Source organism: Aulonocara stuartgranti (assembly GCF_965226115.1).
Source record: "Aulonocara stuartgranti genome assembly, chromosome: 17".
NCBI lineage: Eukaryota > Metazoa > Chordata > Actinopteri > Cichliformes > Cichlidae > Aulonocara > Aulonocara stuartgranti.
Genome location: NC_138953.1, coordinates 20,241,951 through 20,260,680, shown reverse-complemented (window position 1 = coordinate 20,260,680; position 18,730 = coordinate 20,241,951). Strand labels below are relative to the sequence as shown.

Sequence of the window (18,730 nt, the reverse complement as noted above, 5' to 3'; positions counted from 1 at the left end):
AGAGGAAACCAGTGTGGAAACCAGTTAATTATATTCTATAACTAATTCAGATAAATTTAAGGAAAACAGGCCATTTTCCCGTCTCCTGGACATCTATAGGTTACAATCTCACACAAACCACAAATCTTCAACTTAAAATGACATATTTAAGGGCAGTTGAACATATTTGCTGAAAATTTAGCAGCTGTTTTAACGTGCTTCCTCAACTTTTCAATCAAAAATGGTTTTCCAGGCACCCATTCAGCTCACGAGTTTGTGAACGACCTGTGCTGAGCTTCTTTGTCTACTTCCTCTCCCTGCTTTCCTGTCCACTCTCCACTACTACGCTATCTAATTTTTATAAAAGGAATTTTTAAAAAATGGTTTCAAAACTACTAACCAATGTTCAGACAGATAAAGAACTCACAGTTTGGTGAGAGCAGGGAGAGCAGAGAACGAGTTTGGCTTCACTGATGACAGTCGATTCCAGGACAAATCACTGCAGGATAGAAAAACATGAAGTCAGAAAACAAACCAGCAGTCATGTGATCAGAAATACTGATTTATGATAATAAAAAATATGTCAGTTAAATCTACAAGAAGTTAGTTCTGCTAAATACTAGCCGTGGTGCCTGAGATTTAGTTGCTTTTTCCTTAACAGAAAGAACTCTGATGTTCTTCTGGTTGTCAACCCAGTCTGCAGGGTTTGTGGAAATATGTAAAAAATCAATGCGTTTCATCTTCTTTTGAATTTTTCATGATTGTATTTTAGCCTATGAATACCTTGTGTGCAGACACATAACCTTCTCTGTATTTTTTGTCCAGTTTTGTTTACTCCACTTTAATCTGTTGGTAAACTTTGTACGCTGACCTGATCTCTGCTGTTGCGTAGGCTGTTAGTTCGGATTAAAGCGAAAGCACCGCAGGCCTACGAAACAGCAGGTCTTTGTTTCTAATCCCAGAATAAAAGAAACTGTGCACATAATACTCTTACGTCTGTAATACCATAATAAAATTAGCAGTAATGTTAAGAGAGGCATGTCTCGTTTCTCAGTTTGAGATGCTGTAATACTGGAGGCTGCAAATAGTCCTAACCCTAACCCTAACCCTCCTAAGTGTAGTGTTAGTATGAGCTGTAGTATCAGGTGTAGTGCTGTACAGATTCTTGTCTTTGTTCCAAACCATAGCATCAAACCTGTCCCATCCACAAGCGGACCACCTGGATGACTAAGTGAGTTTCCATTTGGAAATACTTACAGAGGGATCTCTGCTCAGGATCTGCTGGCCAATTAAATTGGCGATGTGTGTCTGTGTGTGTGTGTGTGTGTGTGTGTGTGTGTGTGTGCGTGTGTGTTTGCATGCTTACAGTGAGCGTAGTGATAGCAGACCAGCGAATGTGTTTTCCTCCAGTTTTTCTACCACATTGTGATGCAGATCACTGAAAAACACACACATGTTTGTATTTCTATCTTTGAGAGGACCATCGCTCATATGATGCATTCACATGCCGCTCCATCAACCTGAGTTCTCGGGCTGTAAATGAAACATGGTTTATGGAGAAGGTTTGGATGAAAGGCTGGAGTGTGTGGAGAAATGCCAGCTAGTCTGGTTGGTTTAATGAAGGTAACTCCAGGTCCCTCTATTCATTGTTCAGTAAAATTACAAAACCTCCAGACACATTCTCCTCCCACATGTATTCTGTTGATTTTTGCAACTCTCTTGTGCTCTTTTTTCTCTTTTTTCACTTGTAAAATCTCAGACATTCACCGTCAACTTAACTCTTTAGGAGCTCCTGACTCTGAAGTAGACTTCCTGGTTCCCCTACTGTCTTCCTGTGAGTTATTTTCAAGCTTTACTCTTCCCTCCATAACTGACGTATCTAATCTCATTAAAAAATCTAAGTCATCCACCTGTCAACTTGACCCTCTCCCTACTGTGTTAGTTAAAGCCTGTCTTCCCTTGTTAGCACCTCTCATAACCAATATTATTCATTCCTCCCTGAACACTGGGATTGTTCCTGAAGCACTGAAAAAGGCTTCTGTTATCCCAATTCTCAAAAAGCCTGGTGCAGACCCCAATAACTTTGATAATCTTCACCCTATATCAAATCTCCCCTTTATTTCAAAAATTCTTGAAAAAGTTGTCGCTGTCCAGCTTCATTTACATCTCAATGACCATAATCTCTATGAACAATTTCAATCTGGTTTCCGCCCCAATCATAGCACAGAAACTGCTCTGTTAAGAATTACCAATGACCTTCTGATGGCAGCTGATTCTGGTCTCCTATCCATTCTCATCCTTCTTGATCTTAGTGCGGCGTTTGATACCATTTCTCTCCTGAACCGGTTAGCATCCATTGGTATTAGTCACACCCCCCTTGCCTGGTTTACCTGCTATCTCTCAGACCGCACTCAGTTTATCCTTAAATATCCTTTAATTTAAATCCCATTCCTCAACTCTCCATCCTGTTTCTGCTGGTGTGTCCCAGGGTTCAGTATTAGGGCCTCTTTTATTCATTATTCATATGCTTTCTCTTGGTTATATATTCCGAAAATATAATATCAATTTTCACTGTTATGCCGATGACACCCAGCTCTACCTTTCTTCTAAACCCAATTCATCTCTCCCACCTACCTCCCTCTCAAACTGTCTTATTGAGATTAGATCCTGGTTCTCCTCCAATTTTCTCAAACTTAACAGTAATAAAACTGAAGTTTTACTTGTTGGTACACCATCTATCTTAACCACATCCCACAGTTTTTCCATTAACACTGAAAATGCTCCTACCCTTCCCTCCCCTCAGGTTAAGAGTTTGGGTGTCATACTTGATAATACTCTTTCATTCCAGTCTCACATTAATTACATAACCCGGTCTGCTTTACGTAATATTAACTGACTCTGTCCCTTCCTTACTCCTCATGCTGCTGCCATCCTTGTCCATAGTCTTATTACGTCCCGTATTGATTACTGTAATTCCCTCCTATTTGGTCTCCCTAAAAGGTCCTTTCATAAACTCCAACTTCTTCAAAATTCTGTAGCTCGGGTCATAACTTGCACTCCGTTAAGTGCTCATATTACCCCAGTTCTCTGTTTTGTAATTTTAACTTATTTTATGTATTTTATGACTACTGTTCATTTTATTAATTGTGTTTTTTGTAAGGTGACCTTGGGTTTCTGAAAGGCGCCCTCAAATAAAATGTATTATTATCATTATTATTATTATTATTGATTAGTTGTATCCATAAGCTGTATGGGTGCTTCACACGGGCACACATACTGTACCTGCTAAATAATAGATAAAATGGGGGGTGCCACTTGATCTAACTCATATCCCCCGAAAACTAAATCTGAAGCCCTGAACTGTACAAACTCTCAACTCTCACTGTGCAAAATGTCCTCACAAGGCCCAGAACTCACTGCGGTCCTCACAAAAACAGACATACATGTACACACACATATTAGCCATCGTTGTTTCCATTACATCACTAAAGAATCTGTTTTACAGCAAGTGTTTCCTGAATGACCTGATTGGTCAGAAATAGACTATGAGGGTGATAATTATTCCCACAATGCACAGCTGTCTGTACTTTATTGATTGTTATGGTAACTTCAGATTTAATAACTGTGTCTTAAAAGCTTCACGGGCAAAAAATAAGCTATATCCGACCCTCCCAAAAAAGGCAATAAAACATTAAGAAGAACAGTTTAATTAAATGTAAAATGAACATTAAACTCACATTTTTCGAATGCTCTCACAGCCGGAAAAGCTGGGAAGAGTCTGGATTTGATTATAGGAGAGATCGCTGCAGAGGGAGAGAGTGAGTTGAAGCTGTCAGCACCGTAATTTCCTATACACACTGAACACATCACAGCAGCTCCCAGCATACAAGCCAAGACTTAAAAAAATATCTGAAATAAATGAAGCAACAGCAGATATGATTTGATGGACAGACATGAATAGTCCCTGATGATATACAGGGCCTTCAGGGACCACCTTCAGCCTGAGTTCAGTGTTCAGAGACATGCAGAGATGTGGATGTAATTGTTGTGTTTGGACTCACAGCAGCTGCAGCTTTGGAAGCTGCTCACAAACCGAACTGGGCAATGAGGTGATTTGAGCTCCGGTGATAGTCCTACACACAGAGAGATAAAACAGAACTAGTTTTCCACGGGAGCAATTTAGAAGTACATTAAAAATGTGTTATGTATTCACAGCCCTGTTTCTAATAAGAAGAAACAGGGCTGTGAATCTTGTGAAAATGAAACAACCTAAAAGATAAAATGCTAAAACTTGGAATTTTTAAGTTTTTTCCCCTTACAGATATTACATTCATATTACAAATTTATCATCAGCAACATGTTTAAAAAGAATGTGCCAGGGAATATTTCACAGTGTGATGCCTTCGACCTTCTTTAAAAAGAGTTCTTGCTTGTTGCAAGTTAGCTAGCTGCTCCATAGATCTGGACTGCCTTTGTCATATATTTAGTTTCATATTGTTCCAGATGTTTTTAAAGGGCTGGGATACATGCAGAATGTGGTTTGGTATTGCTATCCTGAAATATGCACGTCTTTCTCGTACAGAGACGCTGGGAATCTGGGTGGTGACATATGTTTCTTCAAAGTCTGTAGAAACCGTTGAACATCAATGCTGCTGTCACGGATGAACAAGATACTCCCCCCACAGGCACTAATGCCTCTGCAATACCATCATGGAGGATGGCATGGTCTTGCGTAAATAAGCAAGGTCTTCATCTGGATGCATTTGTTTTTTAAGTAGGATTATACAACTTTCTCAGCCTGATCGTGACGTTTAAAAAAAATAAATAGGAAAACTGTTAGATTTTTTAATTTTTAACATTAAATAAGGTACAAGAAGTAAGGGAATTTGTGTTTGGTTGATTATTTCTTTATTGTGACAGTGCTTCTTGGCAGTAAATGTTATACTGTTGAAAAACTTGTTTATTTCCCCTTAAATGGTGCCACACTTGTAAGGAAATGAATTTGTTGGTTGAGCAGCAGAGTTGAGTATGTGGTTTGCACCCATGAAAAAATTGACAAATCTTCTCTGCCAATGACAAACAGCTTATTCTGCTTTTGGCTTTTGTTTTGAGTTTATTGTACTCCAGGTGTTGGAGGCAATCTTAAAGCAGAAAGACATTGAGATAAGGTTCTGCAACTTGTAGCAATCCCATATCTCCACAGTCTGGGACCAAACTCTATACTCCAAGATGACAGTATTTGCCCCCACAGAGCGGAGTTTATCAGAGACCACATCCAGAATTTGGGAGTGGAGAGGACGTAACGACCTGCCTGCAGTCTTGACCTCAACCCCACTGAACTCTTGTGAGATCAGCCTGGCTGTGCTGCTCCTGTCAGAGTGACAAACACACCCACACTGACCGACTTGCGGCAAATGCTAGTTGAAGAATGGGATGTCATCTCTCAGCAGTGCGTGTCCAAGCTCGTGACAAGCATGACGAGGAGGTGCCAGGCTGTCGTAGCAGCACATGGTACTTCCACATGCTACCTGTTTGTTTAATGAACAAATTGTTTCTTCAGACTTCACTCATCCAATCCAGTAAACGACACCAGACAAGAGTCGGTAGCAGAATAAGATGTTTGGCACTGGCAAAGAAGATCTGAGTTTTTCATGGGGGCAACCCACAGATGCATTTTCCTTGAAAATGTGGCTCCACATCAGAGGAAAAGGGGAAATAAACAGGCTTCCTAGTGCTATAAGATTTATTGCTAGAAAGTTTGTTACAACAAAAAAAACAATCTGCCAAACACAGATTCTTTTGGCCTGTAAAGCCTTTAAGAAAGTGATTAAATCTGAAATTAAGTTATTGTTGTCTTTGAACCATTTTCAATTTATTGTAGTCTTGTTTTTTTTGGAAACAGGTTAGTACACAACATGTTTGGGTATATTGTATTGTAAATTGTGTAAAATAAACTGTATATGCTTGTTAAATAGCATGTAGAAACATTGTGATGTGTCCAGGGGCGTCCACAGTGCATTACACTTTACAGCCATGTGTTGAGGTGCTTTGAAGTTGCATTAAGGTTGGAATGACTCCCATATCCACATGACTGAAATGAAGCCAGTACAGTAATGAGTAATACGGTGAGCGGTCCAAGCTCATTATATGAAAAATAAATCATCAATATGGAAAAGTCTGATTAAAGAAAAGCAGCTACGTGCAGAATTTGGATTCACAGGATGAAACAGGATGTTGGAGAGGGGGGTTAACACTGGAGGGGGTCAAATGGAAGAATGTGGGACGGTTTGTTTGGTTGGACTTTTTATTTCCACCTACTGGTTCAGCGTGAGGTTACTGTTAAATACACACTGCTTTCAGAAATGAGCTTAAATGGAAAAAGACAAGAAAATAAACACAGCCAAGGTGTTTATTGTGACACGGAAAAGTGGGTCACAACAAGGAGAAAGAAGGGTTTTAATTTCACGCCGAGCTGCAGAAAAATAAAGTTACAGTCTGTCAGATAGAATAATAATTGCTGTGTATTAATAACAGCAGTGTGATTTGGGGTGTTCAGCTCTCAGAAACACACTCGGATATGAAACATTCCTGTGTGTGTGTGTGTGTGTGTGTGTGTGTGTGTGTGTGTGTGTGTGTGTGTGCGTGTCACTTACAGGCTCTCCAGGCTTTTGGTTCCCGTCAGATCTGGAAACTCAGTGAGATCTGCAGCTCCATTCAGAGATCTGAGAGTTGGACACGGAAAGAGCGTTTAAGCTAAGAGAAGCAGAAAATGATTTACTGCGTTTCATTATTTGCGTAATTAACATCTGCACTGAACAAAAGGGCAACAGGGAGGTTGAGTCTGCATGTCATATATGCTCAGCGATTACTTGATATTTCTCATCTAAAGCTGTCAACACTTGGATCTGTCATGGGGCGGATCTGTGAGGTTCAAAGACAGAAGCTTCAACTTCAGTTTATCAGTGCTGCTTCTTCTTCTTTCAGCTGCTCCCTTCAGGGGTCACCACAGGGAATCACTTAACCCACTCTCACCCAAACCCCCCATCCTCCTCAGCCACACCACCCTCTGCATGTCCTCCTTCACTTCAATAGTTCTGTCACCACCAGCTTGGCCTCCTGTCTTTTTTTCCAGTGCCACCGTCTCCAAACCAAACATCACAGCAGGTCTCACTACCATCTTGTAAACCTTGCCTTTCAGTCTTGGTGCTCTCCTTCTGCTACAGTCGGCCATTGCTTTGGATGGTATTTAAACTCAGTTTATGGATATGTTCATTGGAAACCACTGAATCTGTCTTTAGTGGCTGAAGGAAAGGGCAGATGGACATCTCTTTGACTCCACAGCTACTGCTTTATGCCATCCATACATCCAGATGTAAGACATTTTGGTCCAGCATCTTATGTTGTCATTCCATTTTGCTTTGATGCAGAGCTGAAACTTCTGAGGCAATGGAAGATACCTCTACCATACTAAGGGCCTGTGAAAGGCCAGCAGGCATTTTGATCATCCTTGATGGTCCTACAAGAGGTGGCTAACTTTGTAATAGCTGCTGCCATGCTCTACCTTCAGAGTATATCTCTGTGGCACTACTGAAACTGGTCTTGGAGCGTGAATGGAGTGCATTTACAGCTTGGTTTTGAAAGATTTTACTAATGATATATTCCTAAAACAAAATCAGAAAAATGTAATTTGTTTTCCTGAAATAAAGATAACTTAAGGACTTGTGATGCTGCATGAAGGGTCCAGCAAAATGTCTTCAGGTGCCGTGTTGAAAGAAATAAAAAAGAAACAACTATCTCACATCCTTAACGTGTTGACCGGAAATCCAGAGCAGAAATTATGTAATACTGATAATATACATATCTGTGACAAGATTGTTAGACAGAAATTTGGGTCATGGGCATTATTGCCTCATCTTATTTGGAACTTTATTCATGTTTAATGAACATCCATCAATCGAACAGAAGATGTACAGTGATTAATAAATTTATTAGCGCACCACCCAATGGAAGGATATGCCATAGCTATCCTAAATGCACAGTATTGGTAATTACTGAAATCACGTTTTATGTTTCTGTAATCGGTTAATCAGCCTGTATGAACAAGCTTGGTAATTCTTAAATACTTGCTTAAATATTTAAATACTTTACTTGCATTCCTGAACAGAAAAAATATATATTTTAATTTGTTGAATGTTATGCTTTCAAGTGCAGTGTGTTGGCTTAAATTTGGAATGCAGTTTGTTTTTGCCTAATAAGTAACAATATAAATGTAGTTTTGCAGATGTTTTGGACAGATGTCTAAAATACCTGTTGTTTTCTTGTTTTTTTGGGGGGGTAAAATTCCCTGCTCCTTTTATTGACTTCTAATAATGGAAGAAAGTTCCCATATTTATGTAGACATGTTTAAAAAATTGCTCCTTGATATCAGTTTCACTTTTAGTTTAAGCCTGTTTGTCTAGAAATGATCATTTGGACCTTTATGAATATTATCGGCTCATAAAGTTCGAGGAGTTTATGTTATGCCAGCCTCCTCTTTGAATGGCTGGAAGGAGTTTCTGGTGTGAAGGTGAAGGTCCTTACAGTTCAATCTAAATTCAGATTCAAGAATATTTAGAAAAGATTCAGTAGTTTTAACTGACTCATTGCTTTGAGACTTATTTATGTCTCTGATCTTGATTAGGCAGAAGTAAAAATGTCTCTATTCTATTGTTTGTCAGGCAGAAAAGTCCCAAAACATACTGAAGCACTTAACAGGTTTAGTTAAATCTATAAAAGTGCTGTGCTGTGTTATTTGTGTGTTGAATTTGAGTGTTTCTCACAGCATGCGAAGCTCTGGTAGGTTCTGGAAGGCCGAGCGTCCGACAGAGTGAATTGGGTTGTCATAAAAAAATCTGCAAAACATCCACAAAAACACGTTTTTCATCTCAGGCTGCAGTGAGAAGCTAACAAGTGTTAAACAGAGGTTAGCAAAATTACTTAAGATGCTGGATATAAACATGGAGACAGCCACCATGCTATTGTAGCTTTTTGATTTCTCATACGACAGGGGATCGAACTGAGAAACCGAGGGGCTCTGCATGCCCCACCCTAAAACATAATAAAACATGTTTCATGATCTTTTTAAAAAAAATTATTATCACTAATAATTATCACCGAGCATAAACATCATGTTTAGTTCAACAAAACTCATCAGCAAAGTTTTTATCAAGGTGACAACGGAGTAAGAAGAAGGATCATCATTCATGACTGTCACTATCTTAAGGATATAAAAAATAACAGATGAATTTAGCAGATTATTGATTTTATCCTCATTAATTTTGGAACCAGGAAGTAAAAAATATTGCAATCTGTTGAATCTGTTATTAGTTGTACCTACATGGTGTTCAGTAAAGGGTTCCCAGTGAAGGCGTGCTCCGGGATAGACTGGATGTTGTTGCTATGGAATCCGCTAAACGGGAAGATAAAGGAAATTAGTTTCCACCATGTGTTATTATAAAAGTTCCTTCCTTCATTTCATCATTATTACTGGGAAGCTTCCCTCGCCCTTCTCGTTATTTTGATGACAGTCGTGATTGATTGAACTAACTTTCAGGGAAATTTTTTTATTGATTTTGTCCTTTTTTCTTTTTCATCAAATATGTAAACAGTCAAGCATAAGATGCTGTCCACATCTTGCCTCATATGCTAAAATTTGCTAAACCGGAGAACCTGAGCTAGCCATGTCTGCTGTGGATAAACAGATGCCTTTTTCAATCAGTCGGTTGAGACTCACAGCTCCTTGAGGTGGCTGAGTGATCGTATGGCTGTGGGAAACTCCACCAGGCTGTTGAAGTTCAGATCTCTGAGGAAGAAAAAGAGAGATTTCCTTATGTAGCGTCTTCTGCAGCGCCCCTTGGTGTGTAAATGCCAAGGTGCTAAAAAGTTCTGCTGAACTTTGTTGAATTAATTACCTTTCACATCAGTAAAGAAGAAAACTAATATTTCTGTAATATTTCTGACAATAAAATGTTTATAAATTAGAATAATGTTTGTTTCAAAAAAAAAAAAATTGGATTTGTCACCAGTAGCAGGAAGCACCAGTTATACTGGCAATGGCAAAGTCTAGGCTAGAAATACAATCTCTGTACTGAGAATTGTGGACTCTCAATTTGAACATAAATCCCATATTAGTATTGATAAATCTCAAATTGAGAGTATAGTGTAAAGTAGAGATGGCACGATACCACTTTTTCATGTCCGATACCGATAATGATATCATAAATTTGGATATCTGCTGATACCGATATGTATCCGATATAGTGTTTTTTAATCAATAAAACTGTTTTTTTTAATATCTTGCTGCTTTTTGTATAAGTTCATACTCAAGTTAAAAAAAAAACACTAAAGCTATTCTGTCATACCTGTATGCAAAAAATACACTGCACCCAAAATATTTCATAGTTCAGCAAAACTGATCAATCTAATAAACTTAAACCTGCACCATCCTCCCTATTCTGGTATTTTAAAGAGTACTTAGCAGAAATATTAAGCAACCTAACTAATAGGGTTCTAAAACTCCCAGCAAAAACCACGAATAAATTCTTTACAAATCCTACCATGTGGATTCATGGATTTTTTTTTCACATTCTGTCTCTCACAGTTGAAGTGTACCTCTGGTGCAAATTACTGACCTCTGTCATCATTTTAAGTGGGGGAACTTGCACAATCGGTGGCTGACTAAATACTTTTTTGCCCCACTGTATGTAGAAAAGGATCCTGGTGTGCAAAGTAATATTAAATCAATTCTAACAACAGATTATCAAGCTTAAAGGTGCTGCTGTTGTTCAGCCGCTGGTTTCCTCTTTCTGGAGCGAAGTGGGCGATAGACAAGCAAGAGAGACGGACTCGTGACAGAAAAGCCGATCAGCTGATCATTGATCAGTTTCATGATTGAAGTAGCAGCAGGAGAGGGAGGGAGAGAGAGGAAGTCATTCCATATATCGGTTGTTAAGCTTAACTCGGCAATGGTTTACAAACATTCAGAGACGAACTTACACATTTGCTTTACTTCTCTCTGGGATCACTTCCTCGGAAATGAAATGCCGGATTGGTAGCGAGGCTACAAATACACACAGCCGCTCTATCACGTGAGGCATACTGCTGCCACGTGCTACGGTTATTTTGTGAGGTGCTTTTTTGTTATTTAATGGATCGGATTACATTTTTTTATTTCTCTCCAATATCCGATCCAGTAATTTACGTCAGTATCAGACAGATACCGATACGTAATATCGGATTGGTCCATCTGTAGTGTAAAGTATATAGAAGTATATACACTTTATATATAACTCTGTACTCTTAATGATAACCTTTAGATTGGGAATATAGCATGGTAAACACCTGCCCTTGGGGAATAATATACTTTAAACAAGGAATGTTGGGAAGCAAATAGCACCAAAGTCACACCAATAATCTAAACTGGAAATTTCATCTCCAGACTGGTAACTGCTTCACATTTAGAAAACCAGCTCTACACTGGGAATTATGTTAGTTCTATTACAAAAAAGCAGTTTTTAAGAAGCTGTGGGAATGTCAGCTTTATATTAGAAAAGTGTTTCACGTAAATGTTTGGGTTTCAAGTTTGATGTTTAGCTTAATCTTTTTTTCCCCGTCTTTTGAGTTTATTAAAGAAACATTTAACTGTGCCTCCCTCTTTTGCTCTTTTCTTTCATCACCAGCAGAGACTAGAGCATTCTTCAAGTCCACACATGGCTTCAATTAGGTTCTCTCATCCATCTCTGGGATGCAGGTGGCTATTATACACACTGTGTGTGGAATGAAGCTGCCACATTGTGAAAAATACCATTAAATTGAAATTGCTTCCGTCTGGTTCTGAGTGTGTGAGTACATGTGTGTGTCCGGGGGACGATCAGGAACAACAATAACTGGTATGCTTTCTGTTTTCCAAGGTTATTATTGATGGAGCTTGGACGTTTGGGATTGGATGAGAGATTTTTCAGACATCTACAATCAGGTTAGGATTTTTGGATTTGTGGCTGGGTTTGTATCAAGCCTTCTTGTTTCTGTCTCTCATAGATTACTTTAGTTTTGATGTAATGATTCGGTTTTTTGTAATGAATGTATTTACAGAGATAGGAAAATTAATAAACCTTTGCCTTGAAGTTAAGCAAATAATTTGTTACATTAAATAGTAAATAGTAATCAAATATCATTTTAGCTTAAATTCTGCCTCCGAATAATTGTGTCTTCCATGTCCATGTAACAAGTGTTTTCTTTTATTACTTTGTACTTTGATTTATAGCGTTATAGATGCACATCAGTTAGCATGATTAGCCCCAGCCTTGCTAATGCTTGCTACACTTAGTAAGCTAATCTATTTATCCTCTAAACAGGAAATATTGAGTCAAATTTGTAATGTTAACTCTCAATGTTTTGAAGCGTAACATCAGGGGCAAGAACGATTACGTTGGAAATATTAATCTGGGATATGATCGGTCAAAACTTGGACTAAAGGCTGTGCTAAAAATCCTGTGAGAGGTTATGAGTCATCATAGGCATTAAGGCTAACTCTAATTTAGGACAATTTTGTTAATGAAAGTCAGCTCAAGATTTGGACATCTGCTGCCCTATGACAACTGGGATAAGCTCCAACCCAATGAATAAATGGGAAAAAAATGGATGGATGGATGGATGGATGGACGACCATTATCAAATCTGGATTAGGAACATCAGCCATGCTCGACACAAGCTTTGGATATTATCATTTTTAGATAGTCTGTACTGGAATGGTTGGCTCTTGGATAAACACCTTTACAGTGGGAATGGTGAGCTCTGCACACAGAGTGATAAACCTTAGCCAGTGAACTTGAAGAGTTCAAAGACAGACCCAATGAATGGGAAATACAGCAGGTGGAAATAAACCCAACTGATCCCTTAAGACTTGGTTTTCATTGACATATATTACTTTCTCTACTGAAAATAATTAAGAACATGCTATGGCTCATTATCTTGACTGTCAGGTGTCAGTCAGCATGGTGGTTTTTATTTTTGTGGGTTGGGTCATGTTACCCACAAACAGTCTCAAAGGTTTGTGTGGAGATGTTTTGAGAGCTGGATTTTGGTCTTCTGTTCACCGCTGTTTCCGTCACTTACTGGAACCAGAAAATCTTAATTTGGCCAAAAGGGAGGAGGCCTACATGAAACATGAAAGAATGTTCTTCCACAAGTCGGATGTGTTTTCCTTTAGGTCTGATCAGAGCTTGGTTGCATTAATTTTTTTTCTGCTCTCATATCCGTTTTCCTGGTCCCTCTCTGTCTGTGTTTGTAGCTTCAGATGAACACGAGTCTCTGCTCTGGTTTATTATTGCTCATCATACAGGTACACAGCCTCCCAACACGCATACACACACAAACACATGCTGCCCATGAATGTGTGTGTGCATGAATAGTAATTATGATTAGCATACAGCCCAGGCCACACACAGAGCCAGCTAAGCGCACACAGAAGTATTTCCAAATGAAGTCCGTGTATGTTTGTGTGTTTAAACCTGCTTCTCTGGTTGACTGAGAAAACAGAAACATTTCTATCCACACACACATTCCTCAGATTATACGCACACACACAACATAAACACACACACACACACAGGTTAATCTGCTCTGTCTCCATTTAATATTTCCATGTAAAATGCTTACTGGTGACGGCAGAAACAACTGGTATCTCGCCATAAAGCGTGTACTGGCTTGGATTGCAAATGGTTAAAATAAGATTGATGATCATTTTAAGAGCGAGCATTTCTCAGAAAATTCCCACATGTGTTTCTGTTCAAGCACGCGCCATTTTTTAGATCTTTTAAAATCAGCTGTATGTGGAGCTCATGATGCTGCTAGCCATCAGTAAACTGTACTGTATTTTAATAATATACCTACAAATGACACAAATAGATGTTTTGATCTTGGACAAGTTGGTTGTAAAAAATATGTTTATGACAAAATAGAATATAAATCTAAAAAAAGCGTCTAACTTCTGTGATAAAGGTGAGGTTTTTACAGCCTATTTTTAGTCTTCCTCCCTGTATTAGTTAATTTCTGCCTTTATTTTGAAAGTCAGCAGCCTTTCATGTTTTTACTTCCTTCCTTTGTTCTTTTCCCACCCTGCTCACGGTCTTTATTGAGTTTCTCCCTCAATCTTTGTCTTCATCATCAATTCTTGCTCTCGAGTTTCTTGAGCCCTCCAATGACCCTGAGTTGGATAAAGGAAAGAAAATTGATGTTTTTCCATTGTGTGGATCTTATTGTTTATCTGAAAGCTCCAGATTCTTTATTTTTTCCATCAGCCTGACTGACCTGTCTACTTGGTGTCTATAATTTGGATTGTTTACTAAGTTGAACAAAATAAATATGACGGCTCATCAAACAGACTGCAACTTAAGAAATCAAGAACAAACATGAAGAAACGTCAACACGTTGTGTTTTACGTGTTTTTGCAGCCTTTTTCTATTTGCTGGTGTTGCATTGCAGTTGATCTCACAGGGCCACTGTAAAGTGCCATTATATACATTGAGCCTGAATATACATATATGACAGAAAACAACATTAAAAAAATAAATGTATCAGATTTATCAATTGTTTTTTTTCTTCGTTTAACGTTTATTTATTACTTACTGCCTTACCACATCAAAATAAAATATGTACGCTAAAGAGCAGTGCTAACATTGCTCTTTAAGGCTTTCTCTGGAGCTTTGCTGGTACTTTCTCTTTGTTTCCTTATATCTTTGTGCTAAGGTAGGCTAAAGATGAAACTCTTGAAAAGAAAGAAAAAAGATTCCTCCAAATCAGTGCAGGTTCTTTGAACATAAATCCCATTAAGGATCCTCTACAAATGTAAAAATTAAGGCTCTCTCATCTCCTAACCCTTCACCCTGACCCCAACTCAACCCTGACTGCTCCAACTCCTGCTCACACGCACTCACACGAGCGCACACACAGAAACTCACAGCGTCTCCAAACTGTGGAGTCCGTGGAAGCAGTTCGGTCCCATGGAAACGATCCTATTGTTGTTGAGATGCCTGGGGAGAGAGAGAGCGAGAGACTGATGGACTAATGAAGCAGACAAAGACTGTGTGTGTGTGCGTGTGTGTGTGCGTTCTTTCAAAGGGGCCCAGGAGTCTCTCAAGAAGGTTTTTTTCTTTTGGTAATTTCATGCAAATTAGCTTCAAACCGATTGGACAAAAGGAATGACAGCAGACTTCAATGCTGCCGCGCTGAATGCCATCACACAAACAGAGAGCTTGCATGTTATTAAGGAGCTAATACAGACGGACGGGGACAGTCGCTTCCACGGTTGAACTTAATGCTCCTAACAAAAACACACACAGATAAAAACAAAAACACTACCCAAAAAGTGGAAAAGAGTTTCTGTAAGCCTGCATATGAAGAATAGATCTGATTTAAATCCTGATGTTTTAAGGTCAGTAAACTTAAGTTAAGCTTTTTGAAATGAGTTTAAATTAAATTACACCACACACAACTATTTTTCTGAATCTGAAGCAGATATATGGGCAAAGAATGAATTTTTATTTATCATTTAACTCATTTACAAAATTTTCAACTTTAAAATATATAGATACATTTTTAAAAAGATAAAACAAATTTAAGCTAAACTGTTGTAAGATGGTAGTCGGTGGTTATACCGCACCATCATTTTGGTAAACGAGATTCTCCTTTTGATCTCCTCACAGAGTGTTTGCCTGACTTAAACTTGATTGGTAAATGAAAATCATACTACAAGCAGGAAATAAATGAAATCCATTTGACCATGAAAAATCTTTTTCTCCCTTTTGCTACAGATTCTTTATGTTTATATACAAATCTCAGAAATCAGTTTCTGAGATTACAGCTACTGGATCTATGCTAAAAAATGTCTCAATTATAACAGAATAACAAAGTAAGATAGCCTACTAATAAACTATCTACCTAAATCTAATGTATGGTATGTTTGCTATGGACAACCACTGTTGGATTTACTCATAAATAAACCAAATTTAGCCAGCTCCTTTCATTGGTAACCAGCCTAGTTTAACAGCAAATCTACTACCAACACCATTAGTTAACTGGTCCTCCAAGACGGTCCTGTAAACATTCCAACCATTGTAGATAGTTGGAATGTACAGGCTATCCTGTATATATTGTACATACTATTGTTTGAGTACTTACGATTGTTTTTTTGTACTTTTTATATTTTACATTTATATTTATTATTGAAACTTGCACCAAGGGAGTGGCACTCCAATTTCGTTGTACTCTGTACAATGACAATAAAGGCTATTCTATTCTATTTCTATTCTATTCAATGGAACCCTAGTGTCACATAAGGTGTTCTACTCTATTCTACTCTATTTGTTTGCTCTGGATAACCCAAGTTGTGTATACATACAGCACCACCAGGCGGCCCAGCTTGCTGAAGGCATGGTCGGGGATGTGGCTGATGTGGTTGAGGGCAAGTGTCATGGCCTGCAGGGCAGGGAGCTCGCCCAGCGCCTCCACTGGGACCTCCCTCAGAGAGTTATCATCCAGCCAGAGGTGACGGAGTGAACGCAGGCCAGAGAAACAGCCAGCGGGAACACTAGAGATATGATTGGCGTCCAGTCGGCTATGAAGAGATATACACACTGAATTTAAATGTACATTCAAGCAAACAGTTATGTGTACATATATATGTAAATGCATTTATGAAGTTTCACAGTTTCACACACACAATCTACACCCATTTTAGCTCCTACCTCAAAAACACTGTGCGCTGTCGATCCTACGTGCTGCACAATAATATTCAATATTTACTGTTATATTCACATAGATCATCACGATGATGTTGTTTATTATATTGCTCTTTTTTTTTGCTTGCTCTCTCTTTTTTCTTTCTCAACAGTTGATCCAGGTGATTGATATGTGTATTTTTTGTCTGTTTGTTTTGTTGGTTTTTGTTTTTTGCCCTTCATCACCGTTCCTCTTGCCTGCTGTTTTTCTTTCCCTCTTTCTTTCTCCCTTTTCTTTCCCCCAGTCAAGTCTGTCCCATGTTTAGCAAAGTGAAAATAAAATAAAATAAACAATAAAAGCAAAGGTGAATCAAAAAGACCAATACAGCAAGGCCGGGATGATCCATTTGGTAAAATAAATCTGTTGGGCATCTTTCTTTGCCTTTAGACAATAATTCTGATGGCAAAAGAACCAAACGGGACAGGCGGGAAAAAAAAAGTTTCACTGAGCAATTCTGTATACATATTGCCAATGAGTCAGGTTGGTGCAAACACATAACTGTATATAATATGCAGAATGTAAGATTTTTGGTACTAAAAGTTTTTTGCTCTTTGCCAGTAAACGAGAGGTAATTTCAAAACCCGATGATCCTATAATATTTGCACATAGGAAAGGATGGCTAGCTAGCTCCAGATATCAGATAGAAACATCAGAAATCTTAAACTATTGGCCATTATCCCCAGAGACTGGGACGATTCCCAGATTGGTTTAATCAATAAATTAGGGACAAGATTTAGGGTTGGCTCCAAAATTAAATTTTCTGTTTGGAGGTATTTAGAAATCTAGCAACGTTTCTGATTCAACTGTAGAAACATAAAAATTAATAAACAGCCTTTTAAATTGAAGAGTTTTCTTTTTCTTTAAACTAACAACATACAGTACAAAAAAGTGCAGTTACTAAAAAAAATGGTAAAAAAAAACAAAACCCCAAAACAAAACAACAACAACAACAAAACAAAAACAAAGACTAAATTTAGTGATGGAACCTTCGATTTCTGGGCCCTATTTCAGGAAGCCGGTTTAGTGCAAACTCTAAGTATACCCTGGGTTAACGAAAACTCTGGGTTTTCGGTTTCACAAAGCGAGTTTAGATTAATTCTGAGTGAGTTACTATGACGACACACTCCGTGAAGCTAACCTGCCCCCTAGCAGGTTTACTTCAACTAACCCTGACGTTCTCCGCCTCTTTGTCAGAAACCTGACTGTAGGAAGTGTCAGACATGGCGTGTCCCTTCCTTGAAGAGCCAGTAGATGTTGAAGCCCAAATTCTCCGCAGAGCTCTCCGCCGGGAGAGAGTGATTAGAGCGCGTTTGGACATTTTATCATTTCCTGATGATTTCCTGTGTGGACGTTACCGTTTTTCAGCACAATCTATAATTTATTTGAATAACATCCTCAGGCCTAATATTGCTCATGTGACACATCACGGACATCCTCTCAGTTCTGTACATATTATTTGTATCGCACTTCGGTTTTTTGCAAACGGGAGCTTTCTGTATAATATTGGTGACGCTGAGCACGTTTCCAAGGCTACCGTCTGTCGGGCAGTCAGGAATGTTACAGTTGCACTGAAACGTCTCCTGCACTCGTCTGTGGTGTTCCCCGGTCATAGACCCACAAGATTTATCAAAGAGGGATTCCACAAAATTGCAGGTATCAGGATGAACAAAACTTAATTCATGATGTGGTGATACTTGAACTACTACTTACATTTTACATTTATTCTCACAGTTCCCAGGCGTGATTGGCTGTACAGATGGCACTCACATTCCAATCATTGCTCCTTCAGTAAATGAAGGAGACTATGTGAACAGGAAGTCTTTCCACAGCATTAATGTACAGGTACATAGTACCCTGTAGCATTTCAAACTAACAAATTATTTCATTATAGTAATGGATGCTAATTTGTGTTCTCTGCACTGTGAAGATCATATGT

General features: G+C 38.6%; 1 protein-coding gene across 3 annotated transcripts in view; it reads right to left on the bottom strand.

Moving 5' to 3' along the window:
- LOC309692890 (leucine-rich repeat-containing G-protein coupled receptor 5-like) overlaps window positions 1-18,730 on the bottom strand; it is a 53,905-nt gene that overhangs the window by 10,994 nt on the left and 24,181 nt on the right. For all 3 annotated transcript variants that reach the window (XM_082511737.1, XM_082511738.1, XM_082511739.1), the window contains 10 exons: window positions 16,415-16,630; window positions 14,976-15,047; window positions 9,752-9,820; window positions 9,356-9,427; window positions 8,799-8,870; window positions 6,633-6,701; window positions 4,041-4,112; window positions 3,717-3,782; window positions 1,346-1,417; window positions 407-478 (listed from right to left, as the gene is read on the bottom strand). In XM_082511737.1, the coding sequence (XP_082367863.1) occupies window positions 407-478; window positions 1,346-1,417; window positions 3,717-3,782; window positions 4,041-4,112; window positions 6,633-6,701; window positions 8,799-8,870; window positions 9,356-9,427; window positions 9,752-9,820; window positions 14,976-15,047; window positions 16,415-16,630 (852 nt within the window). The remainder of the gene's footprint in view (window positions 1-406; window positions 479-1,345; window positions 1,418-3,716; window positions 3,783-4,040; window positions 4,113-6,632; window positions 6,702-8,798; window positions 8,871-9,355; window positions 9,428-9,751; window positions 9,821-14,975; window positions 15,048-16,414; window positions 16,631-18,730) is intronic.